The sequence below is a fragment of the Hemibagrus wyckioides genome, linkage group LG02, assembly GCF_019097595.1.
Source record: "Hemibagrus wyckioides isolate EC202008001 linkage group LG02, SWU_Hwy_1.0, whole genome shotgun sequence".
NCBI classification, from domain to species: Eukaryota; Metazoa; Chordata; class Actinopteri; order Siluriformes; family Bagridae; genus Hemibagrus; species Hemibagrus wyckioides.
In genome coordinates, this window is record NC_080711.1 from 23,355,496 (window position 1) to 23,374,941 (window position 19,446).

Genomic DNA, 19,446 nt, shown 5'->3' on the forward strand with positions numbered 1-19,446 from the left:
AGCAACTCTTTCACTCCCCCATTACTTAATTCTGCTAACAGGCCACTAAAAAACCTGAGAAATAACAGCCCCTGCTAACACCGCTAGCCGTGAATGTGAGTTCATTAGCATTATGCTAACTCTATTATGCTAATTGATCCCGGAAAAGATTGTGTGACACAAGAGAAAGAAAAAAAATGCTAACAAGCTAACACTGAATGCGAAGTAGCAAAACAGCAGAGAGCTGCTGAATAATTGAATTATGCTAAAAGGCTGCTAACAACATCAACAAAGGAAAGGAAAAGAAAAAAGGTGTGAGATCTCACAGGGGCTTCATTTGCATTATGCTAACTAGCTAGCGACAAAAGAAGAGGAGTACAGCAGGAGAAAACATTATTTTGAGGAGAGAGAAAGAAAGAGAAAGATAAATGAGGTGAAGAATAATTTCCAGAGACTAGCCGAGGCTGTGTGAGTCACAGTATGAGCTTGACTGCTGTTTCTAAGCGATGAAAAGGAAAGTGAGTGAAAAGAGGAGGAAAAAAACGAGAGAGAGAGAGAGAGAGAGAGAAGCAAAAGAGGAAGATATTGGAGACGGTTGCCTTTGATATGCCTCCAGAGCAGCAGGCATGAAGCGTAGCATCGTGCTAACAAGCAGCCGAAGCTGTAGCTATCACACTTCAGTAGAGCAAAGCAAATGGACAGATTGGAGGGATTGGAAAGCTGTGTGGGAATTTTCTGAAGGGAATTCTATATCGATGGACATGCTATGCTAGTCTAAAAACATTTCACAACAGCAACTCTTATTGGAAAGAAAGAAAAAAAATGACCCCTGACACAGTTACAGGAGTGGCGTGTCATTTGGTTAAAGCTGGTGGATATCTGTAAAGAGAAGTGAAACTCCACTGAGGGCTCGTTCCTGTGGAGAATAAATGAGCGTGGACGAGATAATGATGATCTGGTAGCATGCAGCAGTGTGGATCCTTCACAGGTTCTTCTGCTGAATTAACCAGAACCATAGAAAGGATGAAAAAGAAAGGGAGAGTCAAAGAGAAATAATTGAGCAAACAATGAAACAAACTAACCAAGAGGCAAAGGTAGAGAGAGAGAGAGAGAGAGACAGAGAGAGAGAGAGAGAGAGAGAGAGAGAAAGAAAGAAAGAAAGAAAGAAAGAAAGAAAGAAAGAAAGAAAGAAAGAAAGAAAGACAAAATAAAGGTAGAGAAAAGGTTTACAGAAGAAAGAAAGAAAGAAAGAAAGAAAGAAAGAAAGAAAGAAAGATAGATAGAGACGAAGGTTTACAGAAAGAAAGAAAGAAAGAAAGAAAGAAAGAAAGAAAGAAAGAAAGAAAGAAAGAAATGTTCTAGTGAAAGAAAGAAAGAAAGAAAGAAAGAAAGAAAGAAAGAAAGAAAGAAAGAAAGAAAGAAATATAATGCAGTTGGGCCCAGAATTATTGGCACCCTCGATAAAGACAGCTTTAGGTTTAAAAACATGTTAATAAATGAGTGAAAGATGAGTTTTGTCTCTGTGTGCCCTTTAAGAGTTCGCCAAACTGTCTGTTTATTTTCACACCAGAGGAGCAGCAGAAGAATGAAAAACACAAGGAAAAACCCTGGCCAAGAAAAGAGAGAGGGAGACAGAGAGAGAGAAAGAGAAAGAGAGAAACAGAGACAGAGACAGGGAGAAAGAAAAAGAGAGAGAGAGAAACAGGGAGAAAGAAAAAGAGAGAGAGAGACAGGGAGAAAGAAAAAGAGAGAGAGAGAGGACTTGTATTTGCTACACTGATCCCATCATAAATCCCGGGTGCTGGATGTCCCGGACAGCACAACAATACCACACAGCATTTAATTAGGTTAGATACACACACACACACACACACACACACACACACACTTCATACTGGGAGGTTCCTGAGCTCTGATTGGCTGGGAGTGGATAGCGTGGTGATCTCGAACAGCTCAGGTTATGTTTTGGAGTTAAAGAGTGAGAGAGACAACGTCCAAGCTGAGAGTAAAAAACATCTCAGAGAAGCTAACACTAGTCTAGCTACTAACGTTTGTTGGATTCAAAGCAAAAGAGACAAAAGCTCCAAAAAATAAACAAATAAATAATATGGATTTAACTTGATGCAAAGTTAGAGAAAATGGCTGTTTGAAACTGCAGCAGTACACTATCTATACACTTATTTATTTAGTGCTTCAGATACCTGCATCCGAATATTTTTAGAAAGATGATTTGTAACAGAAATGGATGTGGCCTAAACGGGAAGTTCTGCTTTTAATTTTAAATGAACCCTTAGTCCCGAACCCTAACTATTGTTCATTTGGTAAGAATCCCTAGAAACACTCAAAAGTGAAGACAATGTAAAATAAAATTAAAAATGATAATAAAATGATAATTAATAAATAAATAAATAAATAAATAAATAAACAAACAAACAAACAAAATAATAATATGTAAATTAATTAATAAATAAATACTCCACGTATAATTTGTATCAGTGTTCATGTGTTTGCAGATTAGAGTTATTTCCGAATTTTATATTCATATTCGGTTACATTTTTAGTTACTGTCACTCAAAATGTGTTCACTTTTTAGTGGTTAAAGCCAAAAAAAATGGGGGTTTTTTTGGCCACAGTCCGGAACTCATCTAGCGTTTATTCAAATTCAATAAATTACTGTAAGTAGCACTAAAGATCTTTTTTTTTTTGAGGAAATGAGTACTATTATTAGCATGCATTGGTTACAGAAACACGCGAAAATGAATGACTTTTATCCTTCACAGACTTTAACTGAATAAAAAAAACAAATGACCTGGAAAGCTGAAGAAAAAATAACAACACTGATGCTAGTATCAGGGTGAATCAGCTGCTGTAAAGTTTCTTCAGACGTTCTGAAGAAACCGGTCTGATTCATCAGGGTAGAAACTTTAAAATTTCCCCACACACTCATTTATCTAATGCAACAAAATCTCTAATTACACCAACATGGAGTGAACATCTATCTGGAGAAGAAATCTTTCCTCCAGAAACTGACAACAAGAGCTTTAATGGCCTTGAATCGACTCCTTCATGTCTAATCACTGTTAATGTTGGGGTTGTGAAAAGAGCTGAGCTCTAGACTTTTGCGTTACACACGCCGAGCCGGCGTTTCCTGTACACCTGCCGCTGAAGTTCCCCTCCAGCATGCCACAGCCTTCCTGCCAACATCTGAGACTTTTTTACCTCAGCGTTATTCTGAACCATGTGTCGCTTTCGCGCTCACAAAAACACCACACCGCAGTGTTGCCTTTTGTGGTCCTGCGTTGCTAATTTTGTTTCAGAATTATGTTTAAAAAGCTAATCAGAGACCGCGCATTAAAACTGGATGAAGAAATCTAGCCAGTGTTGCCAAGTCTGTAAAAGGTCCTACACTGAGCCCCACATGCCAGATTTTTCCACACGATTCTGGAAAGCTTGAATGCATCACTAGCAGGAATCTATGACTCAGCAAATCACGTCCTAGCATGTGTCGGGGTTTTGAGGTGATTGCGATATCACAGTAATCCACACTAGCGTCATAAGCAAATTGAAGTTATGAGGTCATGATACCTCATTTGCATAAATCCTACTAGTCCCAGATTAAATGCATGCTGCTGCACGTTATGTACGTTACTCACCGACCACCATGATGTTGAACTCAAAGCCAGACTTCATGGTCTTGCGCCTCATCTGATCCAAAACGGCCTCGATGCCTACGTAGCCGAAGAGGTCGCTGCCTCTGATGACACCCTGCATGTTGGGCTCAACGAGGAAAAGGCTTTCCTTCTCAACCTCATGTTCCTCCTCCAGCTGAAGCTTAACCTCCCTCTCCTCCTCCATCCGGACGGGCTGTTCCAGCTCCAAGTCCAGCTCCTGCACCGTCTCTGCGATCGGAGAAAAAGGCATTATATATGTTAACATAACATTTTGCTAAATTCGTCTTAACAAAGATCGCCAATATGCATGAGTGTAATCAAAATGTTCATGTTCCACTAGCCAGCTACACTAGCTGGCAATAAATTAGCTCACATTATTCACTATTTTAGCATCCAAATCTCCAAAGTGTATTTTTGACAAATATTTAGAACCATAATGGTTTTCTGAAACCTCTAAAATTGTGTTTAATTTGTGTCGAACAAACCGCCATCGCAAATCTGACATCTCGGAGAGCAATCTAACCGAGGCCAACTTCGGACACAGAAAGCAGAATCTGAAAGCGTACTCAGTTCCTGCAAAGTTGCACTTTTCACAGATCTCGGGGGGCTAGCATGAAAATCAGCCGGTATGCGCAGTGAACTTTGCACAGCAAGGCAGCAGGAATCGATCAAAAAAATGTTTTCTGTGGTTTGAGCTGGAGTTTGTTCAGCTCAATTGAGTGCACTTGAGAGATCACTGACATAGAGAGCGGAATACAAGCAGAGTACTCTTGAGAGCTCGTCTTCTCATGCGCTGAAGCTAATCGGGCCGCTAGGCTGACTTAGCCATCGCTCCGGGGGAGGGGAGGTTGGGCAAAAAAAAGTAACTGTGTGTGCAAGAAAAGTGTTCTGTGAGATAAGAGGATTGATAGGTCATCTGAGGTTAGCTAAGAGGAACTAGATTATCTTAAAGGTATATATGGCTAGCAGCTAACAAACATATAGAATTAGCAGTGACCTTTCTTTTTCAATTAGCCAACATAGAAGATGAGTTAGCATTGCAGCAATAACATTTATCTATAGCAATAAAGTCTCAAAATCTCTAGAGTCCCTGGTGTGCTAAGAGGATTAGCAAGGCAACCATCATCCTGCTGAAGCTCTAAAGTCAGCATGCTGAAGCTGTCCAAAACAAATCCTTCATTATATCACCATATAGCCGTGCTATACTGGCAGGGTGCTTACACAATATCGTTTTGTTTTGAATCACACGCAGGGACGATGTGGTTAGACGGTCTAAACCCTCAAGCTTTTATCCGAGCCATGAAACCAGCATGACCTCAGATCACAGCTGCCCTTTAACCTATAGACAAGCTGTATAGCTGTGCGTTAGTTCATATGCGCATCAAAGCACGACAGCACGTGTAGGATAATCTGACAATCTTCCAGGAAATATACATCTGATGCTGAGTCCACACCTAAACACCCCGATAGCTTAACTTTTGACAGAGTTTTGTGGGCACGGCTAAATGTCAGTCAGCTATGCTGTGAATACGTGTGGTCATTTGTGTCTGTCTGCATACCACCTACCCGCATTAGGGCAAAACTCTAAATCAGATAAACTTTTGTATGTCAGGGTTTTTTTTTTTAGCTTGGTTTGACCTATGATGACATCCAACTGATACTTCAGGGATGCTGTTGGCACTGAAAGTGAGGCACCATAACACCACTTGACTTGACCACAGTAATCATGCCACAGTTACAAGAAGCTTCCTCTAACAAGACAACTTTTCGATACTAGCTCCTTATCTTGTTATTTGAGTAACTAAACAATAAGCAATAGACTGGATATCACCCACTCAAAACCAGTTGTTTAAACAAACAAAGATTAGAACAATGAATGAACAAGCATTCGTACATACCGTAGATACAAAGTAAACAATCTTCAGGAAAGGGCCTGCGCCTCCCACCAGCCGTCTACAGGACTCTCCAGGTCTAAAATAAAGCTCCAAACATGAAGATTATCTGCTGTATCGTAATGGTCTACCTCCAGGCACAGTCCTGCTGCTCGTTAAACGCACTAACATCTCTATCTCTGACTGAGAAATGCGTTATACTGGAAGAGTGTTGACGTGTTTGTGCCTGGGGCAGTGAGGAAGTGAGGATGTTGTTCACTTCCTTGATAAGACTTTGCTCATGCTGTGCACACAAGCCTGCTCACACATATAGTCTCTTTTGTGTTCAGGATTCTGGGTAACGCAATGCCAGAAGTCATATAGACTTGTCCTGAGTCACATATTAGAGTACAGTGGTGCGTAAGATGTTTCATAATGGCCAGGAAATAGAAAGTCATCAATAGCAGCGTGCTCACTCAAGCACAGTGTTAAGCTGATAAACAGGAAACAACCTGCAAGCTACAGTCTGCTGTACAGATCTGACTGAATATTTTCAGTTTCAGGGATGCAGAGAAAGGTGAGAACAGAAAGTTTCATAGGCAAATTGTCCGGACCATAACTAAGTACCCTTGATCAACTCAGTTAGACCACTTGATACACTCTCCCAGGTTTGGGATACTGTCTGTTTTGAGTTTCATACCATATGTCTTCTAGCAGGATAAGATCCACATGTAGCCTCAAGCATGATAAAGTGGATGAAAGATGAATGACAAATTAATTCTTGCCCTGCCCTCGGGGCAACTCCGGGTCTATCAGCAACAAAGTGCAGCCGCCTTGACACCTTCAGCCTAAACTGTGTCTGAGGTCATGTCTATATAGGTATTAGGGTGAAAAGTTCCAGATAGGAGTCAAATCTGCATAAGTCCCCATATTACCAAGTTAACCAGCATACACTGACGATATCCACCTTACCTTGATACCCGTTGACACCACAAGGTAAATAGGTGGTTATGTAAACAATTTCTTACTAGAAGTGAAACCTTAAGTAAGATGAGTGTTTGTCCACAAACTGCTCAAATAGACAAAATTCTGAATAGATAAAAGTCCCACCTGCTCAAATATACACTATCATTCAAAAATACATCATGTTGCTGAGAGAAACTGTGGTCAGTTTTATTTCTTTAATTTCACCTTTCGGAGTTAAATCTTGAAGGCTTTTTTCTCTTTAATAAGAAAAAAAGCTTTTTAGCTGGTCTTAGGATTAGGAAGGATAACCTAGCAAAAGTGTCCCAAATAAACTTTTCAGATTTAGATGAACAAACTTAACAACAATTGTGTATCCCAGTCAAGGAAAAGAGAAAGAGATGGCAAATGTAGCATGGCAGGAATATAGAAGAATAGATTGTCTCAAACAAACACAGATCGTCTCGAAAAGGCGGGTTTGTTGGAACAGAGGGATGGCCTTGTCTTCCAGATGCCTGAGAAAGCCAAACAGACTGACACGATGTGAACGACTGCTCGAAAAAAAGAGCATCCGAGCAATTAAAGAGAAAAGTGAACAATGGAACCGAAGAAGTGCAGGCCAGCGTCTGTGTTTAATCAGCCGCCGGACGCTCTGCTTTCTGAGGACCGACACAAATCATACACATGCCACGAGGATGACAAACACCGTGCGATGACAAACACAGTAGGAACGATCCGGGAACCACGTAGCACATGTTTACATCCAAACATCTGAAAAACTTTCAGGACTTTTAATCAAAATCAGCAGCTGTGTTCTAAAGGACACAAAACATAAATGTGATAAAGTACGTAATTACAGAAGCAAGGTCATTGCTTACGTAGCTGACGTTAGCTTGGAAAATTAACATCCAGCATACAAACTCTTCCACATATCAGTTATTTGAATTACTAAATATGAACATTTAGTAAGAATTTGAGAGAGAGAGTTTAGTAAGAGTTTGAATTGTTTCCTTGTGGCAGCCATATTGGTCAAGTTTCAAACCCTGAATACATGTAAAGATGATGATTGTTATGCTAATCAGATTCATACGTTGCTAATTCTTCCAGGTAAAAGATTATTGGACAAACTAATTATTATTATTATAGAATTATGTTGCATGTCACTGTATCTTCTACATTTAGCTACGTTTAGATGATGTAATTGAAACATATCACTAGTTCTCGAAATTTGGTTTTCAGCATCGCTTTTCCACATTATTTATGTAACGATTCTGATATTTGTACCAAACTATAACCAGACATTTTACTTTTTGATACATTACAATATTTGCAAAGAATAATCAGGCCAGGAAATGTTACACACTTATTAGCTTATTCTTTTTGTGAGGACCTTCTATTGATACAATCACAATTCTAATAAAATAAAACAAACATAAAAATAATCCCCTAATTAATACCCAGACCCTAAGCTAAATCTCAGTAACATTTCTTTATTTATTCATTTAAAAAAAACAAAAAACTCTAATTTTTGAGGGCCAGGTGTTTATGAGGACATTTGACACAATCCTATCCTTATGAGGACATTAAGGGGTTTTTGGTTCTTACAGAAAAATTTTACTCATTATAGGGTCACTTGTCAATCTAGTTACCCCACATGACCACGTTGTCTTAAACATCTCATCATATGGTAAAAAATAAAGCCTTTTCCATCGTAGTCCGCTCTCTATCTGGAAATTCTATCAGGTCTATCGGCAGTCGGAAGCGGACGCTTAAAAGTGGCTCGTTATCGGACCGCTTATCCGGGATAACTGGAAGAAACCACCTTGAAGATACAGGGCCGTAAAAATGAGGTGTGACAGTCAGCTGGACGTGTCTCTGTTTCACAGTCCTTATATTTACACTTTTATCCAAAGTTCACTTCCAGTTTTGAGAGAATTCGATCTAAGCAGCTGCAAGTCGTACCCTAAACCCCCTGGAAAACATAGCTATCATGAGCAGCCATGTTGATGTTCTGTGTTGACTTTCCTTCCTGACGTCCCGAGACAAAATTCCAAGTCAAAAATAGAAAGGTTTGCCATTTCTTAGTCCGAGGTTGGAAAGTTACTCAGCAGGTACAGATGGTCCGACATGGATACACTAAAGATTTCCACTTCCTGAAAGTCTCGAGGTTTCTCATCACAGGACTTTTTCAAAATCAGCTCATACTTCTACTGCATTTGATAAAAAATTGTAACTGGGGAAAAATAAAAGAAAGACGGTCCTGAGCTGGAAATTCCTACTTTGGAAACTCTCCTTAACCCAGAGTTATTCTTTGGCTTATTATTTTTTGGATGTCAGGAATTACAAGCTGATATGTAAGTTCACTTAACTCCTAAGTAGGAATTCTGATGTTTCTTGATATCCAGAAGTGGGAAATTACGACTTACGACCTTTTTATTCGAATGCAGCAAAAGAAGCACCTCTAAATGATCTCGATTAACATATAGACATGTTTGTTTGTTAAATCTGTAGTTCTGATGAGGAAAGTAAACATCACTCGTTACATTTAGCTGGCTAGCTTGTTGCTATGTGCACCAGGTGAAGTCGAAGTCTGTGTACGATTTCTATTAATTTCTACTCCTGCGATCCGGGTTCCCTTTTTGAAGCAGGTTCCTCTCAGCGTTTCTTCCTCACGTTGTCTCGGGTTGTTCATTATCGATCTAAATCTACATCCGGATTTCTGTAAAGCCGCTTTGTGACAACGTGTATTGTTCAACGCGCTTATCAAACAAAATGGTATTGAACTGAACTAGCGCACAGAGTCATGCTCGCCTGAGTACAAACAATGGAAGACGATTCTGGAGGAATTCTCTTTCTTCTGATGCTATGCTAACACCACTTTTTTATGCTAATACATAAAAGTCTTTCTCTCAGGGGAAAAAACTTCCTTAGAGAACAAACAGATTTTGTTTTTGTTTTTTTTTTTACCTCAGAACATTCCAAAAAGGATAGATTTCAACCTGGTGCATAAATAGCATGCAACTTGATGCATGATATTAATTTTTTTTTGTTAAAATGTGCCAACTTGATGTACCGATGATGCTATAATCCAGTCCAGGATTGAATCATTTATCTCGTTGATTAAATCACAAGCAAATAAACTTCTTTTGTCACAAAAGCGATAAACTGAGTCTCTAACGACTCGGAAAAGTGTTTATCCTTTCCGCTGAGTTTTAGTCCATTTCCCATGAATGAACTGCATCTGATTTGTAAGATACACAGAGGAAATTACCCATAATGCTCAGCAGGGAAACTAGCGTTTACAGCTCTGGAATATCAGTATCTTTAAATTGCAAAAGGAAACAAAGAAAAAAAAAACAATGTGATAAAAATCTAAATAAAACTAATGCTTAGAGATGACCACCCCTCCCCCTGAGAGAGAGAATGTGAGAGAGTTTTATGTGTGTGTGTGTGTGTGTGTGTTGTTGTTGTGTCATTGTTATCAGCATGATCAGCTATAAATAAAACCCCAGAAAACAGACAGAAATTTGTATACAACATACAAGATTCTTACCTTCTCTCATTCACAAATCCACTCCTCACGGATCAGGAGAGAAAAACAATCCTCACACACTCATACACACAGTACAGGAACTCCAAACACACTTTCCCAACTTTTCCTCGTCCTGTTTCTGCACAAAAACCTTCAGCGTCCTGCTCCGAGGAGGTGCACCAAGTGTTAAATCAGCGTGCTAATGAACCTCCTGCTCTCTCTCTCTCTCTCTTTTTCTCTCTCTCTCTGAGCATGAGTGTGTGTGTGTGTGTGTGTGTGTGTGTGAGAGAGAGAGAGAAAAGGAGGGGGTTAACGGCTAAAGCTGTTCACACTCATTCACATGCAGATTGCCAAGCAGCTCACACTAATCCAAAAGAGGACTTCTCTTTCTCTTCTCCTCTCCTCCACTCCACACCACTCCTCCCCCACGCTATCCCTTCTTTTCCTCTCCTCTCTTCTCTTCTCCTCTCTTCTCTTCTCTCACACTCTCCCTGATGAACACAGAGCCAGAAGAATGAGGAATCATCCTACAAAAGCAGCCGGTATCAAAACACAATTCCTTTAAAGACCTTCTCAAGTCAGTGAGGAACTTTCTGGAGAAAGGTTTGGATTAGTCAATCAGCTGGAGATCAGAGCCAAGAAATCAGACGCTCTGTCTGTTGTCGATGGAGCCGATGATCTGGACACGTGGAGAAGGTTTAGATCTGAAGCGAAGGTTCTGTGCTAGTGAGAGGAAAGTTCTGGTACTGGAGCGTAATCTGGACCTGGATAGTAATACACTGAGAAAGCATTTTTATTTATTTATTTTAGAATTTTCGCTTTTTATGCGATTTATATTTTTCCTTAATAATATTTAAAATATTTTTTTCTTAAATTGATGCTTTGAATTGAATCTTTTACTTTTTTTTGTTTGTTTTTTACTAATTATTAATACATATCTTAACTAATTAGTTTCAGTAATTATTAAAATTGAATTTTTTTTTTTTTTACAATTTTTTTCTTCCTTTTTTTGTAGAAGCTTTATTACCTCACTTTTAATATTTTAATTTAATGTATTTATTAAATATAATTTAAATTTTTTTAATTTTTAACCATTAAATTCTGCAGAATTCAAACTCGAGTTATTTTCTTTGTCCAGTCCCTTAGAAAAACCAGTTGTATCTGATCACCTCATAAATTATAAGATGATATTTTTGTTTCTATCAACCACCTCATTACCAAAACCCTTCTGGTCTGGAACCAGGAAGCAGAATGGTTGCGGCTTGAGGGCGGAGTGATCGGTGCTAGTGCTAGTTGCTATTCAAAATTCCTACTTCTGATAAGCAACTGGTTGTTTCCACACGTTTCTGTTCTTAAACTTAACAAAAATCATTTATGTTTAACATTTTTAAAATCATGACTCTTTTTATCTTTTGACTAAATCAACAAGTAGTGGAAAGAAAATTCAGAAACTTCTAATATTATTTATATAAAAACTATATAATAGTTCCTAATAGGAACTAGCGACAGTTAATGTTAGTAAAACATCCTTGCTAGCATCAACTTAACTTGCAAAAAAACATCCTAGCATGAATCCTAGGATATTAATCACATTAAAAGCACCTTAAAAATATAACCTTAAGTAAAACACATTATTTAATTTGACACTGAGATTATTTTCAGCCATTATTCACGTTATTTAGCCGATTTCTGAAGGCTGATACGGTTTGAGGACTAGCAGACTACTCCTCCTTTAAAAGTCTACAGTTTCAGAGGCATGAAGACGAGTGTGTGATGTTCTCCATGTTACTTTGGAGATTCAGTAACGAGCCTTCTGACCAGGCAACCGTGGACCTGTGGGAAAAATCCTGCACTGACGGGTCAAGTGTGTGTGTGTGTATGTGTGTGTGTGTGTGTGTGGTGAGGGGAAGAGGAAGGAGGAGGAGGGAATATATATCCCTGTCTGCTTTGTAAGTGTTTAAACATGAGGTTGATCTGTGCAGCTTCAGCAACATAACGTTCTGTGTCTAAACTTCGACAGTCCTTATATGATCTGGAGGAGAGATGCAGCCATGTAAGGATGCTGGGTTTCACCCTATAGCAAGAAGAAGAAGAGGAAGAAGAACGTCGTCCTCCTCCTCCTTCTCCTACTGTTGGTTTTCCAGAAAGGCCCCTGAGATCCAACGCCAGACTTCACGCTGAGATGCAGAAAGGACTGCGGACGTTTTTTTTTTTGTGCGTCGCGACACACGAGGAATAATAACGACGGTCGAGGTCTTTGTTGTGCACGCAGACGAAAGGAGAACGAGACTCGCGCAATTTTGAGGAAGTGTAAAGTTCTTGCAAGAAAAAAATAAAAAGAAACAAGCAAAGACTTGATATTTCGTAAAAATCCGGCATCATCTAAAAGAAATGGGGAAAAAAGAGAGAAATAAAAGATCTAGGTTCTTTACCTTAAGTGATACGTGTGGAGGATGTCAGTTATGCAGGCAGTGTGTGTGTGTGTGTGTGTGTGTGTGATTGTGTATGACCACAGACAGCTCTCTGAGTGTGATGTGGGCCTCTTTCTCTCTTTCTCTCTCTCTCTCTCTCTCTCTCTCTCTCTCTCTCTCTCTCTCTCTCTCTCTCTGGTGGCATTTTTTTAACCAGTTCAGTGCCAGTTCAATTCACTTCCTGTCCCACAGCCGGAAATTAAAACTACTACATATTACTTTTTCTCCAATATTATCCAACTCACAAGAGTCAGGGTTGCCAGATCTGTGCAAAAATAACCCGCTCACTGAAACAGACCAGCTTTACAACCTTTAAGTCAGTCTGTTTTGCGTCTCAGAGCGTCGCATACTGACCACCGCAACCTTAACAGGAGACTCTGAGGGCTGTCTCATAGCAAAACATCTCACTTCTGCTTAATCAGACAGATATGAAAGCGTGAACCGGCTTTCAGGTCCTCGATGAGGGAAGACCAGGAGGTACTGAATGACCAGTGAGTGCTTTGTGATCCATAATGGCAATAATAATAATAATAATCATTCATCATTTTTGCCTCTTAAACTGGGTCACATGTTGAGCTCTGAATGCTATTTCTGCATTTCAGTGGTTTTGTTAAACTGCTTATGAAATCCAGAGCATTTCTGCTTTAACTATTTTATCTGACACAACTTTTGCTTTCAAGCCGCCTTCCGCTTTCTAGGCAGCGTCATGACACAAATCTATAGAAATTATAAAATGACTAAAAAGGGGGAAAAAAAACAACAGTAAAACTAATTTCTCTGTCAGGAAATGAACCGAACAAGAGGAAGTTCATGGTCGGCATTCAGGAACTCCGAAAAACCATCTCAGACACTGAAAACTGGTGTTCTGCTTCTGCACTGGTGACATGGACACACTCCAGAGACACTGGAAGGCCACAGAGTGAAGCTGGCTCCATTATTTGGCTGTTTTGCGTGTAGAAACGTCTCACAGAGCAAACGTTAACCCACAGAACCGAGCCGGAGATCAGACTGAGGAGAATTTAACACTGATTTCTAATATAAACTTCAACAACAACAAACCAGGATGTTATGGAATGTTAAATCTTAAGAATCGACGACCACTTAGTGCTTATTACTGAAATGATTACAATATTGTGATTATTATTAACGATGGTCAAGTCAGGTTTAATGAAATGCCAGTACAAGCATTACCATTATTTTACAGAAAAATCGCAAAATAAATAAATAAAAATAAATAAATAAAAAATTGTTACACAGCACTGACACTGAAGACTCCTTCCAAAAACGTTCAAGAAATTTAATAAAATAATTATTAATTTACCGAAAACCTCACTACTGTTCCTCTGTTCCATGGTTACTATGGAAACGATAAACTGGAGTGTCAAAACAAACCTGTGTAAAAAATGTAGCTGCAATTGTCCAAAAAAAAAAAAAGACTCAGAAACTAATCAAAAGTTGACATTAAAGCATCAAAAATGTAATATATATATATATATAAGGAACATAATATTAAAATTATACACAATAATAGTTATTTAGACTGACACTATATTATTCATATTTCACCGAAAAGCCAAATAATTACTTTGGTATTTTTTTATAGAACAAATTTTTGTAAAAAGGGGGAGGAGTCAAAAACGAGCGCCAAACCAAGCAGCTCAGGAAACTAAGGAGTTAAAATGAAAGAAAGCAGTGAGTTCATTCAGCACACAGTCCAAGCAGATGTTCAGCTGAATCTCAAGAGAATCTCCTGTCTTTAAGCAAAAAAAAAAAAAAGAATCTTCCTTCTTTTGCAAAAAAGAAAGGAAAACGGAGCTGGACAAAAAAAAAAAGTTCAAATGCTGAAACAGTGGAAGAAGGAACGAGAGAGCGAAGGAGCGCACATGTAGAACTTGTCAAGCTCTAGAAGACATGAAGACACTTTTACATACATCATAAAAAAAAGGAAAAGAAATCATTCAACACGCTAGTTTTTCCTGTTTCATAACATCTAGGCCATTTTCCAAATTTCCGACATGACTATAAAAAATATCTGTACGCAGTTCACACAACATGACTCTCCTGCTGCTGTGTGTGTGTGTGTGTGTGTGTGGAGCAAAGACACACCGACACTCACCCTGTCCAGAGTTAAGAAGAAACTGCTTTTCCTCTCCTTTTCCAGCCCTGCCTTCTACTTCTGATAGGTACAATGTCCAACAAGAAAAGCACAACGCAACACACACCCACTAAACACACCCGACACACACACACACACTCTCACACACACAAACTGGATCTCACACTTTCTCATACACCGAGATTTTGCATTCTCTCCGCTTTTTTTTTACAGTAAATGAGTAAGTGTTAGCTGAGTAATGTCGTTTGTCAGGAGAGGAAGTGGGGCAGAGCGAAGAGTGCACACACACACACACACACACACACACACACACACCCTCTCTCTTTCTCTCTCTCTCACACTCTCTTTTTTTTCTCTCGCTGTCTTTTACAGCTCTGTACTTCCTTCACTCCCTCACTGGATTCCATCCAAATTAGATCTAAATTACTGCAGTGACCATTCAAAAAAATGACCCATGACCCGAGAACAGTTGGTCATTTTTTTTGACCCAGTGAGGGGAAAAAAAACCCATCACGGTTCTGCGATATATCTTAGCACACTGTACTTTATTAGCACTTTACTGATAGTTTATTAATAGATATCTTCTCTAACGTGCCCTCACTTCCTCGATCTCGGACTTGTCCAAGCTTCTTTCCCTTTTCTTTCCAATACACACAGTTCTATAAAGAACCCTAGAATGTTCCCTTAACAGAACAAGCTAAAGATCCCTTAATGATTATAGAAATAGCCCTAGAGAACAAAATATTCTTTCTTCCAGTGTGTTTTGTTCTTCAGGATGTTAATGTTAGATCCCTACCGAGGGTATTAATATCACACAGGGTGTGTCTAGAACCCTGTAGTACCCTCTTAAGAGTTCTAGATTTACTCCATTTTTCAGGGATGGGACACTATAAGAATTTCTTGAGCGTCGAACGGTTCTTCAGTTTGTTCCTTCGAGTAAATATTAGCAGTTTCTGTAGAGATCTTTTGAAAGTCACTCGTAGAACCTATAAGGGTTCTAGAGTGGCTCCTTATTCATAGAAATGTATAGAAATGAAGGCAGCATTTTAACAGATTATTACAGAATTAGGGAAATATGTGCAGTAAGGGTTCTGTATAGATAAGGTTCCTGTGCTAGTACAGAACACCTCAGGGTTCTAGATTCACCCCTCTTTTATTATTTTTTTATTAGAGTAATCTCTAAAGTGACACATCCCCAGTTCTCATGAGATAAACAGACCTACAGCGCTAATGGTTTTGAGGCTTTGCTATTATGACGTATTATCAGCTAAGCAGGATGCTGAACTTTCCGGAAAGCCAAAACACACAGAAGGAAATGGCCTCTTTCGAGCACTGCACAACCTCCAGAACCTCCTCATCTGGTGTTTCAGCAACATGTCGCGAGACCTCAACCTACAGCGCAGGATCTAAGGGATTCTCTCAGATGGCGGTTTTCCAGGAATCGAATATAGCATTGTCTCGTGGTGACCTCTTCCATCGCAACGTCCTGTTTCTGGGGAACCTTTTTTGTTCTGCGTTACTATTAATAAAGCTGCTCCTGCACCAAACGTAGACACGAAGGTTGTTTATTCCTTTATCTGTAGAACATTTTAAAATAAACGAGCTTCAAAATAATCAGCGTGATGAAGCGATAAAATTCATTCCTTGTGAACGAGGTGTTGCTTGCTATAGCGCGGAAATCCTGATGTACTAGAACGATTATAATATAAACCTGTAGAGATCCAATGTGTTCAAATCGATCAAGCTAGCAAATCAAATAAAGTAGGCGAAGTTTGCTGTTAGCACGAATTCTTTCAAACTTATGAGCTACCTGCTAATAAAACTGTATTAATAATCCTTTAGAAACTTGACTTGACTAGCTGGCTGAAGCCCTGGTGCAGTAGCTTAGATAAGCTTTAGGATTGTTAGTGAAAGTGAACTGATTTGTCGTTGCTATGCTAGTTGGCTTTTAAGTGTGTATTAGCTAGCTAATGTTCATATGGTTTATTTCATTAGTCACGCTTTAACCTCCCAGCACTCTTGCTTCCGCCCACCCCGAGTCTTCACAGCGACTTTATTACCTCAGATCGACAAGACGCAACATGCTACATGCTACGCTGGCAGTCGGTTAGAAAGGAAGAAAAGAAAGCAGATCGTTTTACAGCCTCTTTTATATTCCATTAAGCGAATTCCTCTGAAACAGATTACGTTTTGGAGTCGGCTCTGGTCCGTGTTATATAAAAATATATAAAAAGTCGTGGATTCGTTCAAGCGGGAAATATTATTAATCTGAAAGTGCCAAGTTGGCAGCGAGGCCGTGATTTTTTAAACCATCATATGTTTTGCTCTCTACTTCAGACTCCAGATTGAATCCGGCTTTTAAAAATGAAGCAATACAAGCAGTAAAATCTTTAGCAGTCTTGTGTATTAAAGCATTAAACCGTGCCTTGCATAAGTATTGACTCTCCCCTGAACTTTTCAGCAGTAGAAAGGAATTGGGATTATGTTATGAATTTACATAAAATAGCCACAATACAAAAATGGAGGGAAAATTTCATAAAATTTGCAAAATTATTTACCAAAAAAAAAAGCAAATATTGGTATTGCATACATATTCACCCCCATTTTAGGTGAAACCCTTATATTATGGCCCCCAGGAATCATAATTATTTGAATGGAGTTGATCCGTATGCTGTTATGAGCTCTCAAAATAAATAAATCTGGTCTTAAAAAAACAAAGACGGCATCATGAAGCCTGAGGAGCAAGCAAAAATAAATAAATAAATAAACAAAATATTTTTTGACAAAATTCTTTTAAAAAGAATTCATCAGTGTTTTTATAAATAAATAAATAAATAAATAAATTAATTAATTAAAAAATGCAAACATTGATCATGTGATCATTAATCCATCATTAATAAAAAAAAAATGTAATAAAAAAAATGTTCCGAGGACCCATAATTCAAGGGGCCGTGAGTAACTCTGGACATGATGCTACCACCACCATGCTTCATAAATCACAATCAAGTCAGTTTCAGTGCCAGGTTGTGACGCTAAACAAATTATGGAGTAGTTTCACTTTAGGGTGGATTGTGGAGGTTTTAGAATGCAGGCGCTGGATTTAATATTTATGTTTATAAACCTACAAAACTATATATTTTTATACCAAGTCTCCCTTCCACATGAGGGACATGATACCTTAGTGGTTAAGGTGTTGGACTACTAATCAGAAGGTTCCATGTTAGAATCCCAGATCCACCAAGCTGCCGCTCCTGGGCCCTTGAGCAAGGCCCTTAACCCTGAATTGCTCAGTTGTGTCTGCCAAATACTGTAAATGTAATATTTACAAACTCTAATATCAAAGCCAATCCATTTTTAAGGACTCCTTTAAAGAAATCCTTGCGTGGGAATTTGTATTCTCAACAGGTTTCAACACGTAAACATGGTGAGCAGGTCAGGACAGACGTATCAGAATGTTCCCTGTAATAATAAATACTAATTAGCGAACAAGCCCAACAACACGTTACTCAATGAATCCACTCTGTGATAACCTTTCCACAACGTTCTCCTAAAACTTTTCATCAATGTTTTTTTTTCCAGTTCAAACTGATAGGACTTTTTCAGCCAGCAAAAATAAACTTCGGAAAACATGAACACAACCCTGAGTGACTCAGATGGATGACAGCCCGAGCCATCTGCTGCGCATTTCCAGGCAAAGTCCTGAAACGCTGCTAAAAAAGAACCTCTGTATTCTGTGAGCAGCGCTCGGACCCTAGGGTGTTCCCCCGTCTCCAATGTCCGTGTCTTTTGACCCCCATTAACAACACAAGGTCTCATTTGTAGCCGTGATCCATGCTAATGTGGGGAAGAAGGCGTTCCGGATCAGCTGGGTTGCCAGATCAGCGTTTTCCTTTTGACCCACCCTTGTTCCCTGATGAGTGGCCGCTTGTGTAAAGGTCACTCGGGATCAGCCTCCTGGCGGGATCAAACAGGGGACTTGGGAACCAACAGGGGGGCTCTTTGGCCCAGACAAAATACAATTATTTCACAAAGTCTAGTTTTTGATACTGTGGACTTTGTACACAAAAGAAATAAAAACTATTTATGCTCACAGTTTCAATCATCACTGTATTAAGGTGTCACAGCATTTCGTAATTCATACACTTAGCAATCTAGTTCAAATCATGCTAGCTTATCTTTCAGAGTTTAGCAATGAACCTGCTTTTAGTTTGCCTCCGCTACCGTTTTCAAACATTTCCCAGTTCCTTGGTGAAAGAAGGAACAACTTATCACCATTAAAGAAAATCAGAAAAGTTTTTGTGAAGAGAAAGATGCTGAGGGAACGTAGCGTAAGCGATAACAGGAACTAGCATGTTTTATGAATGTTCCTTAACAGAACATGTAACTGTGGATGGATAAGTTGTATGAAGTGCTATAAATAATTGGCATCAATTCACTTGCACTAAATGACAATAACAAAAATAACAACAGACAATAATCTGTGACACGGTAAGCCTGTCGTTCTTTCTTTCTTCGTCCTTCCTGTCATTTTTCTTTAGCACCACAACCGAGTTATGATTATTTTGCCACTTTCACACTGTTTCTATCTTCTATTTTTGTAGCTCCTGAACTTTAAACAAATATATTAATTGCTTGAATCCTTTTCTTGCATCACCAGACCCATAACTGACACTTAATTATCGTTCTCGTCCTTCTCAAACCTGAAATTTAATCCCGCTATTTAATAACACATAATAAAATGATATACAAAGAGACTGCATACTGCTCAATAGATATTTACTACTTATATTTCAAAGAATGAAAGAAAAAAATTCGTTTCTCATCAAGGACGTTAACGAGCTCT

General features: G+C 38.9%; 1 protein-coding gene across 5 annotated transcripts in view; it reads right to left on the bottom strand.

The window, feature by feature from the left end:
* Positions 1–19,446, bottom strand: part of septin12 (septin 12) — a 57,941-nt gene that overhangs the window by 14,011 nt on the left and 24,484 nt on the right. Inside the window, exons 1-2 of one of the 5 annotated variants that reach the window (XM_058412014.1) lie at positions 14,604–14,863; positions 3,633–3,878 (exon numbers count right to left, since the gene is read on the bottom strand). In XM_058412014.1, the coding sequence (XP_058267997.1) occupies positions 3,633–3,834 (202 nt within the window). In that variant the 5' untranslated portion in view covers positions 3,835–3,878; positions 14,604–14,863. Of the gene's footprint in view, positions 1–3,632; positions 3,879–5,548; positions 5,793–10,037; positions 10,260–12,448; positions 12,551–14,603; positions 14,864–19,446 lie in introns of those variants that run through there. The other 4 variants (XM_058412035.1, XM_058412005.1, XM_058412024.1 and 1 more) reach the window with 4 other exon arrangements.